This window comes from Entelurus aequoreus, linkage group LG23, assembly GCF_033978785.1.
Source record: "Entelurus aequoreus isolate RoL-2023_Sb linkage group LG23, RoL_Eaeq_v1.1, whole genome shotgun sequence".
Taxonomy (NCBI): Eukaryota; Metazoa; Chordata; class Actinopteri; order Syngnathiformes; family Syngnathidae; genus Entelurus; species Entelurus aequoreus.
In genome coordinates this window covers 3,189,150-3,207,142 of record NC_084753.1, presented here as the reverse complement: position 1 = coordinate 3,207,142, position 17,993 = coordinate 3,189,150, and the positions used below count along the sequence as shown (strand labels likewise).

Genomic DNA, 17,993 nt, shown 5'->3' with positions numbered 1-17,993 from the left:
ACCCTACCAGGGGGCATAAAGCCCTTGGACAACATAGCTCCTAGGATCATTGGGACACGCAAAATCCTCTACCACGGTAAGGTGGCAGCTCAGAGAGGAGATCGATATTTTTAGCGGCACAAAATCTTTTTTTAGTTTTTTGTTAATTTATATTATGTTTATAAACTCAGGAAATACGCCCCTGGACACATGAGGACCTAAATTATGACCATTGAATGATCCTGTAACTACTTGGTATCTGATCGATACCCAAATTTGTGGTATCATCCAAAATTAATGTAAAGCATCCAAACAATAGACGAACAAGTGATTATTACATTTTAACAGAAGTGTAGATAGAACATGTTAAAATAGAAAGTAAGCAGATATTAACAGTAAATGAACAAGTAGATTAATAATTCATTTTCTACCACTTGTCCTTAATAATTTTGACAAAATAATAGAATGGAAAATGACACAATATGTTACTGCATATGCCAGCAGCTAAATTAGGAGCCTTTGTTTGCTTACTTACTAATAAAAGACAAGTTGGCTTGTATGTTCAATATTTTATTTAAGGACAAACTTGCAATAAGAAACATGTTTGAATACATATTTGTTAAAATAAAGCCAATAATGCAATTTTGTGTGGTCCCCTTTATTAAGAAAAGTATCGAAATACATTTTGGTACCGGTACCAAAATATTGGTATTGTGACAACCGTAATACACACCTTACCTCCACCTTGTCTTCTGTCCGCACGGTGCAGTGCTTCCAGAGGTGTTCCTCCTCCAGAAGACGCCGTCCTCTCCGGTCAGCTGCTTTGCGACAGGGTTCTACCCCGCCAGTGCCAAAATGTTTTGGAGGAAAGGCGACGAGCAGCTCTTCGAGAACGTAGAACACGGAGAGATGCTCCCCAACCACGACGGAACCTTCCAGATGTCTGTGGACCTGAAAGTGGAGGTGACGGCCGACGTGGAGGGCGAGTACGAATGCGTGTTTCAGCTGTCTGGCGTCGAGGAGGACCTGGTCACCAAGCTGGAGAGAAGAAGCATCCTGAGCAATCCAAGTAAGAAAGACACTTTTAGTTGAACTTAGTTGGAGATGTTTCCCATCAGAAGTCCATTACTGAGCCATGACGTTAGCATGCAAAGTAGTCATGAAGGTTAATTATCATTTCTTTTTAGTCCTTTCATGAAAATGCATATACAGTATACAAGCCACGTACAGTTCACACTTTCATTGTTTTTTTGTTTCTTATATATTTCCATGATCAGAAAGGAGCAGATGGAAGAATAATATTCTTATATTTATCTGCCCCCTTTTTTAAAACAAATTATTTAGATGACTTTATCACTGTTCCCTCCACCAACACCCGAACTCCAACATACATTTACATTTTCGTTAAGTTAAAGTACCAATGATTGTCACACATACACTAGGTGTGGTGAAATTTGTCCTCTGCATTTGACCCATCCCCTTGTTCAACCCCTGGGAGGTGAGGGGAGCAGTGGGCAGCAGCCGTGCCCGTGCCCGGGAATCATTTTTGGTGATTTAACCCCCAATTCCAACCCTTGATGCTGAGTGCCAAGCAGGGAGGTAATGTGTCCCATTTTTATAGTCTTTGGTATGACTCGGCCGGGGTTTGAACTCCCAACCTACCGATCTCAGGGCGGACACTCTAACCCAGTGGTTCTTAACCTGGGTTCGATCAAACCCTAGGGGTTCGGTGAGTCGGCCTCAGGGGTTCGGCAGAGCCTCCGCCGCGGAGGTCTAGACACACCCGACTCATCGTGTAAACAAAAACATCTCCCTGTCGGTGTATTATGGATACCCCCAAACAATGTTCCCTCTAATTTTCCATATGTGCAAACACAAAAACTATTTGAGCATTCAGTGGAGCACATGTGAGCGACGTCAAACGTGCACATGCACTGTGGTTACACCTGCAGCACACCTGTCCCAAACCTGACTAAATAACAAGTTCAATGTTTTATTATTGTAATCAAATGACAGCAGTCATTTCCATGAGATTATTTTCTAATATGTGTTTTGGCCCACTTACACTGACTATAACATATTGTTTTTCTAGTATTATATGTCTGGGCTGGGGTCCTGTTTTGGAAATAATGTGTACCCCTTTCAGATATCGCATTTAGTTCCCACTAAAACATTCACATGTTGCACAATGAGATGTAAACATGGAATCTTGTGTCCATTCCTGTAACTTTCCGTTTGTAAAATATATCTTTATTATTATTTCTTTAATATAATAACATCATTTTATGATTACGGTTCGGGTTCGGTGAATGCGCATATGAAACTGGTGGGGTTCGGTACCTCCAACAAGGTTAAGAACCACTGCTCTAACCACTAGGCCACTGAGTAGGTGTTTAAGCATTTTCACAATGAAAAATCAGTTTGATATAATGCCAGTTGTCTCTTTTTGTAACTCTTTTTAAATTGAAAAATATTCTTGCAACTTTTTAAGTCTTTCTTTAGAGAATTCCATGCTTTCACACCAGCAACAGACAAGCACATTTGTTTCAAATTTGTTCGCGCTCTTGGATATTTAAAGTCATACGGCCTTCTGTGATTCTCATCTTCAGACGTGAACACGAATCACTTTTGTAAGTCCTTCGGAAGAACTTTATTTCGAGCTTTGAACATCACTAATAGAGTATGCAATTCTACCATGTCTTTTAGTTTTAATAATCCTGCCCTAATGAAGAGTGGATTTGTGTGGTCTCTATATCCTACTTTTTGGGTTTCCTCTTCATGCTTTGTCACTCCAGTTGTGCTTGTTGCTCTCCACAGGCCACTTGAGCGTCGCCCTCGCTGCCACAGCGGCAGTCGCCACTGCGGCGGCCCTCATCTTCATCGTCAGGCGTCACAGAAAGAGACAAGGTGAGGGACACGAATGTCCTCCGTCTTCTTCTTCCTCTCAGCGCCTTCAGTAGAGGCCGTGAGTTGATGCTTTCATCCAGGCTGCAAAGGTGCGGCCGTGTTTCAGTTGCCTCGCAGCCAAACACTCAAAGATCCACAGAGACAGAGCGCACACTCTTACATAGAAACACAGCGGGACGTGAGAAAAAAGTAAATTTGACCTTGTTTCTCCTTCATTTCAGCTCAACACGATCCAGCTGGTAAGTAAAACGTCTTTTCTTTGAGCCGCGAGAAACAAAGCCGTGGTGAAGCATTAGAGATGTCCGATAATATCGGACTGCCGATATTATCGGCCGATAAATGCTTTAAAATGTAATATCGGAAATTATCGGGATCGGTTTCAAAAAGTAAAATTTATGACTTTTTAAAACGCCGCTGTACGGAGTGGTACACGGACGTAGGGAGAAGTACAGAGCAGTTGCGTCTCCAAGTCATACTTGCCAACCCTCCCGATTTTCCCGGTAGACTCCCAAATTTCAGTACCCCTCCCGAAAATCTCCCGGGGCAACCATTCTCCCGAATTTCTCCCGATTTCCACCCAGACAACAATATTGGGGGCGTGCCTTAAAGGCACTGCCTTTGCGTGCCGGCCCAGTCACATAATATCTACGGCTTTTCACACACACAAGTGAATGCAACACATACTTAGAGGCCTACTGAAATGAATTTTTTTTATTCAAACGGGGATAGCAGATCTATTCTATGTGTCATACTTGATCATTTCGCGATATTGCCATATTTTTGCTGAAAGGATTTAGTATAGAACAACGACGATAAAGATTGCAACTTTTGGTATCTGATAAAAAAAAGGCTTGCCCCTACCGGAAGTAGCGTGACGTAGTCAGTTGAACATATACGCAAAGTTCCCTATTGTTTACAATGATGGCCGCATGAAGTGAGAGAGATTCGGACCGAGAAAGCGACAATTTCCCCATTAATTTGAGCGAGGATGAAGAAAGATTTGTGGATGAGTAAAGTGCAAGTGAAGGACTAGTGGGGAGTTGAAGCTATTCAGATAGGGAAGATGCTGTGAGAGCCGGGGGTGACCTGATATTCAGCTGGGAATGACTACAACAGTAAATAAACACAAGACATATATATACTCTATTAGCCACAACACAACCAGGCTTATATTTAATATGCCACAAATTAATCCTGCATAAAAACACCTACGTGTTTGTTATGCTAGCTCCTCTGCTAGCTCCTAGCTCCATAGAACACGCCAATACAATTCAAACACCTGATCAACACACACAATCACTCAGCCCAAAAGACCGTTCACCTAACCCAAGGTTCATAAAGCTTATATATTTTTAAAAAGTTACGTACGTGACGCGCACGTACGGTCAAGCTATCAAATGTTTAGCAGCCAAGGCTGCATACTCACGGTACCTGATATTCAGCTGGGAATGACTACAACAGTAAATAAACACAAGACATATATATACTCTATTAGCCACAACACAACCAGGCTTATATTTAATATGCCACAAATTAATCCTGCATAATAACACCTGCGTGTTTGTTATGCTAGCTCCTAGCTCCTATGCTAGCTCCTAGCTCCATAGAACACGCCAATACAATTCAAACACCTGATCAACACACACAATCACTCAGCCCAAAAGACCGTTCACCTAACCCAAGGTTCATAAAGCTTATATATTTTAAAAAAGTTACGTACATACGCAAAAAAAAGTTGCGCACATACGGTCAAGCGATCAAATGTTTAGAAGCCAAAGCTGCATACTCACAGTAGCACGTCTGCGTCTTTGTCATCCAAATCAAAGTAATCCTGGTAAGAGTCTGTGTTGTCCCAGTTCTCTACAGGCGTCTGTGTATCGAAGTCAAAAGTCCTCCTGGTTAGAGTCTCTGTTATCCGAGTTCTTCCATCTTGACTGCATCTTTCGGGAATGTAAACAAAGAAGCGCCGGCTGTGTACTGTTGTGGCTGACTACGTTCGAAAAATACGTCCATTTCGCACCGACAACTTTCTTCTTTGCTTGCTCAGCTTCTTTTTCCATAATGCAATGAACATGATTGCAACAGATTCACGAACACAGATGTCCAGAATACTGTGGAATTATGAAATGAAAACAGAGCTTTTTCGTATTGGCTTCAATGTGGAAGGCATACCCGTGTTCCCCGGTCTACGTCACGCGCATACGTCATCCTCAGAGGCGTTTCGAACCGGAAGTTTAGCGGCAAATTTAAAATGTCACTTTATAAGTTAACCCGGCCGTATTGGCATGTGTTATAATGTTAAGATTTCATCATTGATATATAAAAATATAGGCCTTTAGTCAACAGCCATACAGGTCACACTGAGGGTGACCGTATTAACAACTTTAACACTGTTACAAATATGCGCCACACTGTGAACCCACACCAAACAAGAATGACAAACACATTTCGGGAGAATATCCGCACCGTAACACAACATAAACACAACAGAACAAATACCCAGAACCCCTTGCAGCACTAACTCTTCCGGGACGCTACAATATACACCCCCTGCTACCCCTTACACCCCCACCTCAACCTCCTCATGCTCTCTCAGGGAGAGCATGTCCCAAATTCCAAGCTGCTGTTTTGAGGCATGTTAAAAAAAAGAATGCACTTTGTGACTTCAATAATAAATATGGCAGTGCCATGTTGGCATTTTTTCCCATAACTTGAGTTGATTTATTTTGGAAAACCTTGTTACATAGTTTAATGCATCCAGCGGGGCATCACAACAAAATTAGGCATAATAATGTGTTAATTCCACGACTGTATATATCGGTATCGGTTGATATCGGAATCGGTAATTAACAGTTGGACAATATTGGAATATTGGATATCGGCAAAAAAGCCATTATCGGACATCTCTAGCATCACTCATATCACAAGTTTAGCCTGAAAATGCCAACTTTTTGCACTTTGCTCCATCGGGAGTAACGTGACCCTCCTGTAAGCGCACGCAGTATAAAGTGTGGCATATATAACGTTTGACATGAGTCCTCGTTCATGTTTGCCGACTCATCAAGAACGTATCGTAGTCAGGAAGTAGAAGAGCGCCACTCTGCTTCTTGATGTTTTCCGAAAGCCGTGTCTCAATTCGGTCGACAAAGTGCGGGCCCTGGCAGGAGTCCTCCAGCAGCGGCTGGAGCGATATGAATCGCGACGGTCAATCAATCAAACGTTCTTTATAAAGCGCTTTTCATACATAAAAGAAATGCAACGCAAAGTGCTTTACAGAATTAAAAACAATAACCCGGTGACCCATATCCCCCATTATCACATACTTACGTACTTTTCTAATCTTGCGTGTATTATAGCCAGTAACAGTAAATATTGGGATAATATTATTATTATCTTATAATTTGCAATGAAAGCAGAGGAAATTAATGACAACATTTAAATATGTTATACAAATACTTTGTTTTTAAATGATCATCCAAACTGGTATATACTTGTTTTGTGTCATTTCTTTTTGCTCTGTTGTTGTCCAAGTCCTCCTTGATTATTCTGCACAGCAAAAAAAAAAAAAATCATAAAACTTATACACAAGATCACAATTATTAGCGTTTACAATACTTCACTATTCCGGTCACACATTAAAAGAACATACAGTCGCGATCAAAAGTTTACTTACACTTGTAAAGAACATAATGTCATGGCTGTCATGAGTTTCCAATAATTTCTACAACTCTTATTTTTTTTGTGATAGTAATTGGAGCACATACTTGTTGGTCACAAACAACATTCATGAAGTTTGGTTCTTTTATGAATGTATTATGGGTCTACTGAAAATGTGAGCAAACCTGCAGGGTCAAAAGTATACATACAGCAATGTTAATATTTGGTTACATGTACCTTGGCAAGTTTCACTGCAATAAGGCGCTTTTGGTAGCCATCCACAAGCTTCTGCTTGAATTTTAGACCACTCTTCTTGACAAAATTGGTGCAGTTCAGCTGAATTTGTTGGTTTTCTGACATGGACTTAAACGTGTGGACAATGCTGAAGGAACAAGTCCAAAATAAGAGTTGTAGAAATTATTGGAAACTCAAGACAGCCATGACATTATGTTCTTTACAAGTGTATGTAAACTTTTGATCGCGACTGTAATGACATTATGTTCTTTACAAGTGTATGTAAACTTTTGATCGCGACTGTAATTAAGTCAGCTTCTTGCGGTCTAAAAAAGTAAAGATGTAAGGCTTTACTTCAAATGTTGAAAAAAAGCTCCGGTCACCAAGCTGACTGCTGTGGCCGGATATATGGCTCTCTCTTGGGTTAAAGACAGGAACAAAAAGCACGGAGGTCGCTCCACATTACGGTAGTCGAGGTCTCGTATTTTAACACAAATGTATTGATGTCAGCACCCCACAAAAGTGCACTGCAAAGGATGCAGCCGCCGAATTGAGACACAACTTCAGTCACGTCTTAAATATCTGGGGCCGTACTTATCAAGCTTCTCAGAATTACTCCTAAGAAGTCTGCTAAGAGTTGACTTAAGAGTAAATAAATTCTTCGCTGAAAGCTGCACTTAAAAGTTAGTTATCAAGCGTCTTACTCACACTTTCAGCGAAGTGTAGGACTGAATCTTAAGTGTCACACTCAGAGCTGAATTACGACATTACTATGTGCCGTAAATGGAATTTTAGGTGACATCATTTCTGTGTCCATAGAAATGACCAATCACGGAAGGGAATCCGTTGTCTAAGAATAAAGAAATATCTCAGAAATATTTAAGTGGACAATGGGAGTGTATATTTTGACAATAAACTACAAAATAATACAAAACAAACTAGTCCCCGCCAGCACTCACGCTACCGCTCCCTCTCTTCTATCGCCCACACACTCACTGACGTCACTCACCTCACGGCCACACACACACGCTACTGTCATAACATTTTCTTTCCAATTCATTAATTAGGCAACTAATTTGAAACTGGTGTGGGTGGCTCTATATATACTAGCCCACTGCAGCCACATGCAGAAATCAACATGGAATCGGAAAGTATTAAATCTGTGACAAAAATAATACCCGCTCTGTCTAAACGATACCGTTTGATCAGCTGCTCGTCATCAAACAAATCCAGAACATCGTTCTGCTCCCTGAATGTTCGCGCACGTCTCTCTCGCCTCAGTGCCATCCCCTGCTGGCAACTCCTAACCACTTAAGACACCTCTGAAGGTCTCTTAAATATCGTGGAGAGTAGGAGTGATTCTTAGACTTAAGAACGTTGATAAAAAGCTTTTATTCTTAAGTTTGAGAGTAGGACTAAATTTCGCAAATTCTCAGGACTTAAGTGTAAAATGGCACTCTAAGAAGCTTGATAAGTACGGCCCCTGATGTGAGTGATGATGCACCTTCTGGATGTTCTCACCTGGCGTTTTTGCTTAGCGGAACTAACCGGCTCACGGTGCGTTTCTGCGTTTGTCCCACAGCTCGCCAAGCCGGTGCCGAGCCTCTCCGAGAACGTGACGGCTAAAGGCTGAGCGAGTCAACTCACATGGAGTTTGCGCCTTCAAATGTTCTTCGGACTTTGGGTGAAGATGATGATCAGCTGGGATTCCTGTGTTTTTGTTGAAAGGGACGTCATCATTTGGAGATGAGATGGAGATGTGCTTTGTTCTTCATCTGACTACTCAAATAACCCAGATTGTTCTTTGGCTGTTCGTGGCTTAGGAAATACGTGAGGATCAAACGTCGGTTGCTTTGAAATGATTCTGTGCATTCACGTTCCATCACCTTGTCGTCATGACAAGGATTTCTTCTTTCTTTGAATCACCGCTGCTTATGATCAATATCACATCGTGTCACACGTAGTGTTCAGAAAAACGTTACAAAAATAATAAAGCCGTTAGTTAGATTACTCGTTACTAGACAAACTGATTACTTTTATGTACGTTACAAGGCCGTTACCGATACGTTTGTATGTAACCTGGCGCGGACAAGAAAGCTTTAGAATCTCAGCAAGTTTACTTCGGATAGTAGTTCTTTACTACACACACGTGCACTACTACTACTACTACTACTACTACTACAAGGAAGTAATGAACATTCTATCAAGTGGCAATCATCAACAATAACAAACCTAGGAGAGAGACAGCCATTGACGCACGTTCTATCACTTTATTTAATATCAGTGGAAACGTTCCACAGGCGCTACCGTAAAACAATCTCCTTCAAGTCTGCAGACTACCAACGCTGAGCTAAAACAGCTGGCGTCACTTGGCAACAGGCTCCTCCACTCACGCACTCTTTTCTCATGAAACATCTCTCAACTGCAGATACAGATGAAAATGTTAAAAAACAAACAAAAAAACCCACATGAATTGCTTTCCCTAGTAATTTATTTAATCTAATTAAGGAATAATTCTGTTAATAATTCAATTACTTTTTCAGGAAAATAAGTAATTGTAATTAATTACCGTATTTTCCGCACTATAAGGCGCACCTAAAAACCTCCAATTTTCTCAAAAGCTGACAGTGCGCCTTGTAATCCGGTGCGCCTTATATATGGACCAATATTGAGCCACAACAGGTCTCGCAACTACGGGATGCATAACGTAACCCCAGCCTCTACTGTAGCGTCTATTCTATGCGCCTTATAATGCGGTGCGCCTTATAATGCGGTGCGCCTTATATATGAACAAAGCTTTAAAATAAACCATTCATTGAAGGTGCGCCTTATAATCCGGTGCGCTTTATAGTGCGGACAATATGGTACTTTTTTAAAGTAATATTCCCAACACTGGTCACAACTCTGTCAATAAATCTATTTGTTCTCAACTTCTGCTTTCATCAAAGATGCCAAAGATTATAGACCTGCACAAGACTGGAATGCACTCCAAGGCCATCATCTTGGCGAGTGTAACGTCAAATTTATTTTGGAATATGTGCTTTTTATTTTGACACAGATCAAACCGGAAGTTGTGCTGTTAACTCCGTAAGCTTGAACGATAAGGCCAGTGTATGTTGCCAAGTTCAGGCATGTGATTTTTCCGTCTGAAGTCGGAATTCCGTCTTTTTTTAATCTCGGGGGAAGAAAAAAATTATCTCCCGTTTTTCCGTTTTTTTTCCGACCCTAAATCAAGATTTGAGACGTAGTTTATATTACGCCGTAGTTGATTGGTCGATATGTTCCTTGTGACCAATCATCTGTTATGAATGATGACGTTAATAACGTCATCTTTCATAATGGTTATCACCGCCATTTTCCATATGTAAACAATGTCGGTTCTCGAGAGAAAGGACGCTTTACGAGTAAAAGAAATTGATAAACATGTCAAAAATAAGTTTCGATGGGACTGGATGGAAAGGGAAATCACTGATACTGTTGGGAAGAAGGAAGTTACGACTTTGTTCGGTGATTTTATTCGGAAAATCGATCGTCCTGGAAAGGTTTTGTGCACGTGGTGTCATGATAATATTGACTATGGATCACGAGGTTTCAAGGCTTTGGAAGTACATGCGAAACGCCAAAAACATGTGAAACAACTTGAAGCAAGGAAAACAAACTTTTCACTAGCTGGTACTTTTGGATGTCAACCGAAAGTGAGCAAACCTTACGGACTTCATCCTTTGTTTACATCGTCAACTGCCGTAGACATGGAGAGGAAAGATGCACCCAAACAACCCACTTCAGTTGCAGACAGGGTTGTTAATAATGAGGTAAGCTAAAAAGTATTTGCTTGCGAAATACGCATGTTTGTTTTAAATATTAACCAATTATTGCTTTGCGAAATATAAATGGGTTTTTCTAAAAATAAAAAGCCACGTGAAAATATATTATGAAATTACAGAAATTCAGAGAGTCGCATTATTGATTCCAGTTAACAATTTATTTGAAAGAAATTTGCATATAATACTATTTTGTAATAAGTTCTTATGTAGTCTCTTGAAACTGTCAGTGGTGTAACAATCTTAAAGGTAAATATTTTCACACTTGTTTCATGCAATATGTCAGTGTCCTCACATTATTATTATTTCCTATTTTCAAATATGAGTAAACAAGACTAGTTACCACTAGTAATGTGGTAATACTGTAAATAAACTGTAGATAATAACACTGATCAATGTGACACCTGTGGATGTGAAATGAACACAAGATGTAAATATTAGTGACTAAATACTGTTGGGACTGAACCATATACAGTGATTCATTAGGATAATTGGGTTATGTATGTTCTATTAATGATGTTTTCAGGTCTTTAAATACTAAAATATTTTCTTCAAATGGTGCTGTCTTTGTTCATTTTAGCATGTTAAATTGGTGAAAAACCAGGAGCTTCGGGGGGCGTTGGCCTTCGTCCCCCAGACACCCGGAATTTTTTTTTGTCTTTTTCATTGTAGTCAAATCACATGCCTGCAAGTTGCACTTGTGCACACATAAGTTAAGGAGAGAAAATTAAGTAAGGAAGACATGACAAGAAAGTTGTGACGTCCTATTTCTGTCATGTCGCCTTGCTCGTTCTCTCCTCCACAGATGGGCGTGCGGCTGGCAGAGAATCTGGGCACACCAGACACTAATTAGGTTATCTGCTGAGTGCTTCCTGCTGGCAAACACTGAGTCGTCTCCTTGCAAACCCCCTGCCCACCATGCAGTCTGCAAGAGGATCAGCCTACCTGCTTCAGAGCCTTCCCAGGTGTAAGGTCTGCCCAGCTTCTCTAGCCGAGCCAAGCCAGGAGAAATGTTTTTTGTGTTTTTCTGTCCTGTTTACCAGACCTCGTTAAAGAAGAATTGAGCTGTTTGTACGTCTCCGCAATACTGAGAGCCACACCCAACGCTTCTGGTGGTCTACGCTGAGAGCAGATACTAAGGTGTTTGTGGCTGTATGTGCACGGTACAAGGCTTACCATCAAGCTGGACTACTTCAAAATGGGAAAAAAAAACGAGACTTTTTTTTCCCCCTCAAAATTCTACACACAATACCAAAATGTGAAATGTTATATACATTTTTTTTTTTTTTTTTACAAATTTATTAAAAATAAAAAAACACATGTACATAACTATTCAAAGCCTTTGCTCAATACTTTGTTGATGCACCTTTGGCAGCAATTACAGCCTTTTTTGATACAACGCCCAACTTTGGGCAGTTTCTCTCATTCCTCTTTGCAGCACCTCTCAAGCACCATCAGGTTGGATGGGAAGTGTTGGTTTTCATCCAGGATGTCTCTGTACATTGCTGCAGTCATCTTTCCCTCTATCTTGAATTGTCTCCCCGTTCCTGCCGCTGAAAACCATCCCCGCAGCATGATGCTGCCTGTAGGGATGGTATTGGCCTGGTGATGAGCGGTGCCTGGTTTCCTCAAAACATGACGTCTGGAAACACGGCAAGGACTTCCATCTTTGTCTCATCAGACCAGAAAATGTAGTTTCTCATGGTCTGAGAGTCCTTCAGGTGCATTTTGGCAGATTTTATTACCAAGAAATGGCTTCTGTCTGTCCGCTCTACCATATAGGTCTGATTGGTGGATTGCTCCTGGAAGGTTCTCCTCTCTCCACAGAGGAATGTTGTAGCTCTGACAGAGTGACCATGCATATGTTATTGGTCACCTCCCTGACTAGACTAAGATGAATGCAGCAATGTGCAGAGACATCCTGGGTAAAAAAACATCGCTTTCCATCCAACCTGATGGAGCTTGAGAGGTGCTACATAGAGAAATGAGCAAAACTGCCCAAACATAGGTGTGCCAAGCTGGTGGTATTGTATTAAAAAAATGCTGTAATTGCTGCCAAAGGTGCATCAACAAAGTATTGACCGAAGGCTTTGAATACTTATGTAAATTTGATTAGTTTAGTTTTACTAAATTTTACAAAGAAAAACTTTCACATTGTCATTTATGGGTATTGTGTGTACAATTTTAAGGACACAAATGAACATATTCAATTTTGGAATAAGGTGAAGCGCTGTGAATACTTTCCAGATGCACTGCCTGTGCAAAGTTGAAGCTAGAACTGCCACTGATGACTGATCATATTTTATACAACATTTATTTTTCTTACATTTGGTCATTCAAATGTTTTTCCCTTCCTGTTTTGTTTGGGTCACCATTGTAAGACAAAAGAAGCGAGATTGTGTAGCAAATGATATATAGCTCAGCAATGAAGGAATTAAGAGAAGGTAAATATGTTGAAAAAAACCAAAACTACTTACAGTATATATATGCAATATCAAAGGAAAAATAAAATATGTTAAAATAAATTAAATGTAATAAGAGCAATTAAATTAGGAAAATAGACATAATTACAATACATATAAAATAAAAGATGCATATATATATATATATATATATATATATATATATATATATATATATATATATATATATATATATATTAGGGCTGTGAATCTTTGGGTGTCCCACGATTCGATTCAATATCGATTCTTGGGGTCACGATTCGATTCAAAATCGATTTTTTTTTTTCAATTCAACACGATTCTCGATTCAAAAACGTTTTTTTTTCCCGATTCAAAACGATTCTCTATTCATTCAATACATAGGATTTCAGCAGGATCTACCCCAGTCTGCTGACATGCAAGCAGAGTTGTAGATTTTTGTAAAAAGCTTTTATAAATGTAAAGGACAATGCTTTATCAACTGATTGCAATAATGTAAATTTGTTTTAACTATTAAATGAACCAAAAATATGACTTATTTTATCTTTGTGAAAATATTGGACACAGTGTGTTGTCAAGCTTATGAGATGCGATGCAAGTGTAAGCCACTCTGACACTATATTGTTCTTTTTTTTGTTTTTCTTAAATGTCTAATGATAATGTCAATGAGGGATTTTTAATCACTGCTATGTTGAAATTGTAACTAATATTGATACTGTTGTTGATAATATTCATTTTTGTTTCACTACTTTTGGTTTGTTCTGTGTCGTGTTTGTGTCTGCTCTGTTTATTGCAGTTGTGAGTGTTGCTGGGTCAGGTTTGGTTTTGGAATTGGATTGCATTGTTATGGTATTGCTGTGTATTGTTTTGTTGGATTGATTAATTAAAAAAAATATATATATATAATTTTTTTTAAATTTTTTTAAAAATCGATTTAAAACAAATGAGAATCGATTCTGAATCGCACAACGTGAGAATCGCGATTTAAATCAATTTTTTTCCACACCCCTAATAGCCTATATATATATATATATATATATATATATATATATATATATATATATATATATATATATATATATATATATATATATATATACACATATATATCAGTGGCGTGCCGTCACTAGAGGCAGGTGAGGCACGGCCTCACCTGCCATCATGGAAAGAAAAAAAAAGTAAAAAGAAAAAAAATTAATTAAATTGTTATATGTATCCAGTGATTATACTAAAGTTATTTTCCATTTAACTTAACCAGTTTTAGATTATTTTTATTTTTATTTTCACATTTGCCGTTCAAATACTGAGAAGAGACGGTGCGGTGATCAGCAGCCAGTTGAGGCACGTCACTGCGTTGTGCCTCAACATGGATTGTGCGCAATGATTCGGCTAACTGCTGGCCTGCTGTGCAGTGAGACCGTATTGCTATATGAATTATATTATACATTTCCATAGTTTAGTTAGCTGAGGTATATAATGTACAGTGTATTTTGTCAACAACTGTATGTGTGTAACGTATTTCTTGTGCTGAGCGATCATAAAACTGGAGGCTCGTCTCATAACCCCGCCTCCTGGTGCCAAGCACCTCCGCCGCAGAATGCACCGCCCGACGGGAGCGCCGCACCAACCAAAGCCCTCACCCAAACCCTCCACGTGCAAGACCGAATCCACCCAAAAAAAGTCACTTAACAAGAAGCCAAAAAGTGCAAAAACAACAATGCTCGCGCCGTGAACAGGGACACAACATTAGGTACACCTGCAGACTGCTGCGCGGATTTCATATTTCATTCATTCACGACTCTTCCAACACGAACACCACTGCTCCCGCACTTATAAGTAAAGGTAAGACCATAATAACATTTTTTTTATTAAATGTGCTTTTTTGTGTGCTACAGTTTGTAAGTGTAAAGTTAAAGTACCAATGATTGTCACACACACACTACACTGTAAAAAAAAAAAAAGTTGAGAAAACGCAAATTTTCAAGGCAACATGATGCAACAAGATTTTTGCGTTTTCTCAACTTTTGACTACTGCTGGCCAGACACTGTTTTGGTAGTTAAACATAGTGAAACCTTATTTCTGAGTCTGACTAACTTAAAAAGTATAATTATTTTTTACAGTTTACCAAAACAGTGTCTGGTTAGCAGTAGTCAAAAGTTGAGAAAACGCAAAAATCTTGTTGCATCATGTTGCCTTGAAAATTTCAACCCTTGATGCTGAGTGCCAAGCAGGGAAGAATGCTGGTATGAGCTTTTAAACATAACCCGTTAACTGCTGCCAATCAAATGGTGAATAAGATACTCTTTAGGGTTCATATGTTTGTAAATCTGACTGTGATGAAGTCAGTGCCTCACCTGACATGAACCTCACCGCACGCCACTGATATATATATATATATATAGTTATCTACATAATTTGTTTTATTTTATATATTTACTAAGAAAGTGATTGATTACGTGTTGAACACCAAAATACCATTAAGCAAATGTTAGAGTAAACAAACAAAATCAAATCAAATTGTTAAAAGAAATACAGATGTTAGAATTAAATATACTAACTAAAAGTGCATGTGATAGTGAAAGTAATAGAATAGAAACAAATACATCCATCCATCCATTTTCTACCGCTTATTCCCTTCGGGGTCGCGGGGGTGCTGGAGCCTATCTCAGCTACAATCGGGCTGAAGGCGGGGTACACCCTGGACAAGTCGCCAGCAAATACAGTTGATATCAAATATTAAACATGTTAAATAAGTGTTTGAAAAAAAAGTGAATGATATATATATATATATATATATATATATATATATATATATATATATATATATATATATATATATATATATATATATATATATATATGTATATTTAATTATTCATTTTTATAATCTTTTTAGTAATACTCGTCTTTTATTTGTCTTTCCTAAAACGCGGCAGCACTGGCGCAAATGACTACTTGTGGACATTGTAGTTTCCAAACGTCACATTCCTACAGTGTGAAATGTCACTTAGGACTACTTTTCCCAGAATCCATTTCGGCTAACGCTGTGGTCCGTTGTTTTTGCAGCTCAGAGGCGGCTAGTTCAAGTTGCAGCAACACGGCGATGCACTGTGCTTTTTTTTTTCCAGCCCAGCAAAATGCTAAATACTCGCCTATAAAGTAAACGACACAGCATTGGAATGTATATTCAAATGTTGCCGCAGGAGGCAAGAAGAGTTTTGCGGTGGTTTCGGCATTATGCTCGTATTAGGCTTTAAGCTAGCTGGCTAGCATCGAGTGGTTGCCACTTGTTGCTAATCACGCAGATTATCACCTTGTTGAATTTTGAACACAATTCGACTTTTTATGGGGTTTAACTGGACAAACTCACCATGTCTCCGTGGGATACTAATGCAGCGATTAAAAGGCTTTCGTGTTTTAGGCAAAATCATTTCCCAGCAAAGCGTTTCTCGGCTATGTCCACTTCCCGTAAACAATTTTGAATATCGGGTCAGTAATCTTCAGATTTGCCACCTCGGTGTTTTTAAAAGGATCATCCCGAAGTATGAACACATCCAGTGGGTCAGAGTCGTCCGACCGGCGGGGACACGGACCCCAGGGGCGTGAGTCCCACCGCAGAGCCGGACGGGAAAGAGGCAGAGCCAGTGGTCGTGAAGCTGACATTTCTGAGAAGATCAACACACTTTTTGACACTTTGCAGGTACTTTCATACACACTTCAACACAGCCTCCTAGTTGTCTAATAACATCTGTAACATTTCCCTTTCTTAGCGAAAATAATGGCAAAACAAATTGCAACGGCCTGTTGTTTTGACATTAGTGCAGGGGTGTCAAACTCATTTTAGATGGGGGGTCCATATGGAGAAAAATCTACTCCTAAGGGGTGTCCAAACTTTTTCCAGCAAGGGCCGCATGCAGAAAAGTTGAAGTCTCTAGGGGCCACTTTGTACATTTTTTGTACATTCAAGACCCAAAAACCTCTTACAGTTATTATTAGTTTTTTTTAATTTTGCATGATTTCCTGTCCAGCGCTCTTATTTTTTGTTCCACGTCCTTTTTTCCTCCATTTGCCAGCTGAGCGCTGGCGCCGTCACCTGTCTCTGGTTGCCAATCAGGATGCTTTTGGGGACTGGATTATTTTGCTTTGTACCTCAATGTTGTACCTTTACACTTCATGCGTCTCTTTTCCATTTGTGCACTTGCCTTTCTCTGGTAAATAAGACTTGTTTACTGCACTTGCCTGCCGTCTCTGCATCCGGGAGTGCCTAACGTAACAAAAACTAATACAATGTAGTTGAATCAATTATTCTTATTACTAGGGATGATGTTTGATAAGAAATTATCGAGTTCGAGTCTATTATCGAATCCTCTTATCGAACCGATTCCTTATCGATTCTCTTATCGAGTCCAGATAGGTTGTTGTATATGGAAAAAAACACACAATATTTGGTTTAACAAAAGCTCACTTTTATTATACAAGAAAACAATTTAATCTAAAAAATAAATAAATATTGACTGTTGCCCCCTAAAAAAATAAAATAAATAAATATTGACTGTTGTTACCCAAAGTATATTAAGTGGGATTTTTCAGAAAAACAAATATATAAGGTAACACAAAAACAACCTGTCTCTGTGATCACTATAGGTGTATAAATAATACTAGTGTTAAATAAAATCAGTCTCTTGGGCACAAAACTGGAAATAATACAGCTCTCCAAAAAGTGCAATTCTGCTGCTATTTGACATAACTGTTTGTTATGATGCTTTGACATTTTTGCACTTTATTTCTTTATTGAAAGAAAATTCTATGAAGAGAAAAGTTGTTTGCAAATGTGGTTACAATGCTAAAAAATGAAAAGTTAAAGCTAAAAAAAGAAATACACTTTATTGAGTTAACATTATTTCTTTATAGGGGGAAAGATGTTATGAGCTAGGGAATATAACAACTACACTA

General features: G+C 39.1%; 2 protein-coding genes across 14 annotated transcripts in view; both read left to right on the top strand.

Moving 5' to 3' along the window:
* Window positions 1-10,407, top strand: part of LOC133640777 (major histocompatibility complex class I-related gene protein-like) — a 100,622-nt gene extending 90,215 nt beyond the window's left edge. For all 8 annotated transcript variants that reach the window (XM_062034393.1, XM_062034397.1, XM_062034396.1 and 5 more), the window contains 4 exons: window positions 749-1,048; window positions 2,797-2,886; window positions 3,108-3,125; window positions 8,360-10,407. In XM_062034393.1, coding sequence (XP_061890377.1) covers window positions 749-1,048; window positions 2,797-2,886; window positions 3,108-3,125; window positions 8,360-8,403 — 452 coding nt within the window. In that variant the 3' untranslated portion in view covers window positions 8,404-10,407. The remainder of the gene's footprint in view (window positions 1-748; window positions 1,049-2,796; window positions 2,887-3,107; window positions 3,126-8,359) is intronic.
* Window positions 10,408-10,562: 155 nt separating this feature from the next.
* LOC133640775 (centrosomal protein of 128 kDa-like) overlaps window positions 10,563-17,993 on the top strand; it is a 122,824-nt gene continuing 115,393 nt past the window's right edge. For 4 of the 6 annotated variants that reach the window (XM_062034388.1, XM_062034389.1, XM_062034390.1 and 1 more), the window contains exons 1-2: window positions 10,563-11,750; window positions 16,571-16,740. In XM_062034388.1, coding sequence (XP_061890372.1) covers window positions 16,585-16,740 — 156 coding nt within the window. In that variant the 5' untranslated portion in view covers window positions 10,563-11,750; window positions 16,571-16,584. Of the gene's footprint in view, window positions 11,751-16,097; window positions 16,741-17,993 lie in introns of those variants that run through there. The other 2 variants (XM_062034391.1, XM_062034387.1) reach the window with 2 other exon arrangements.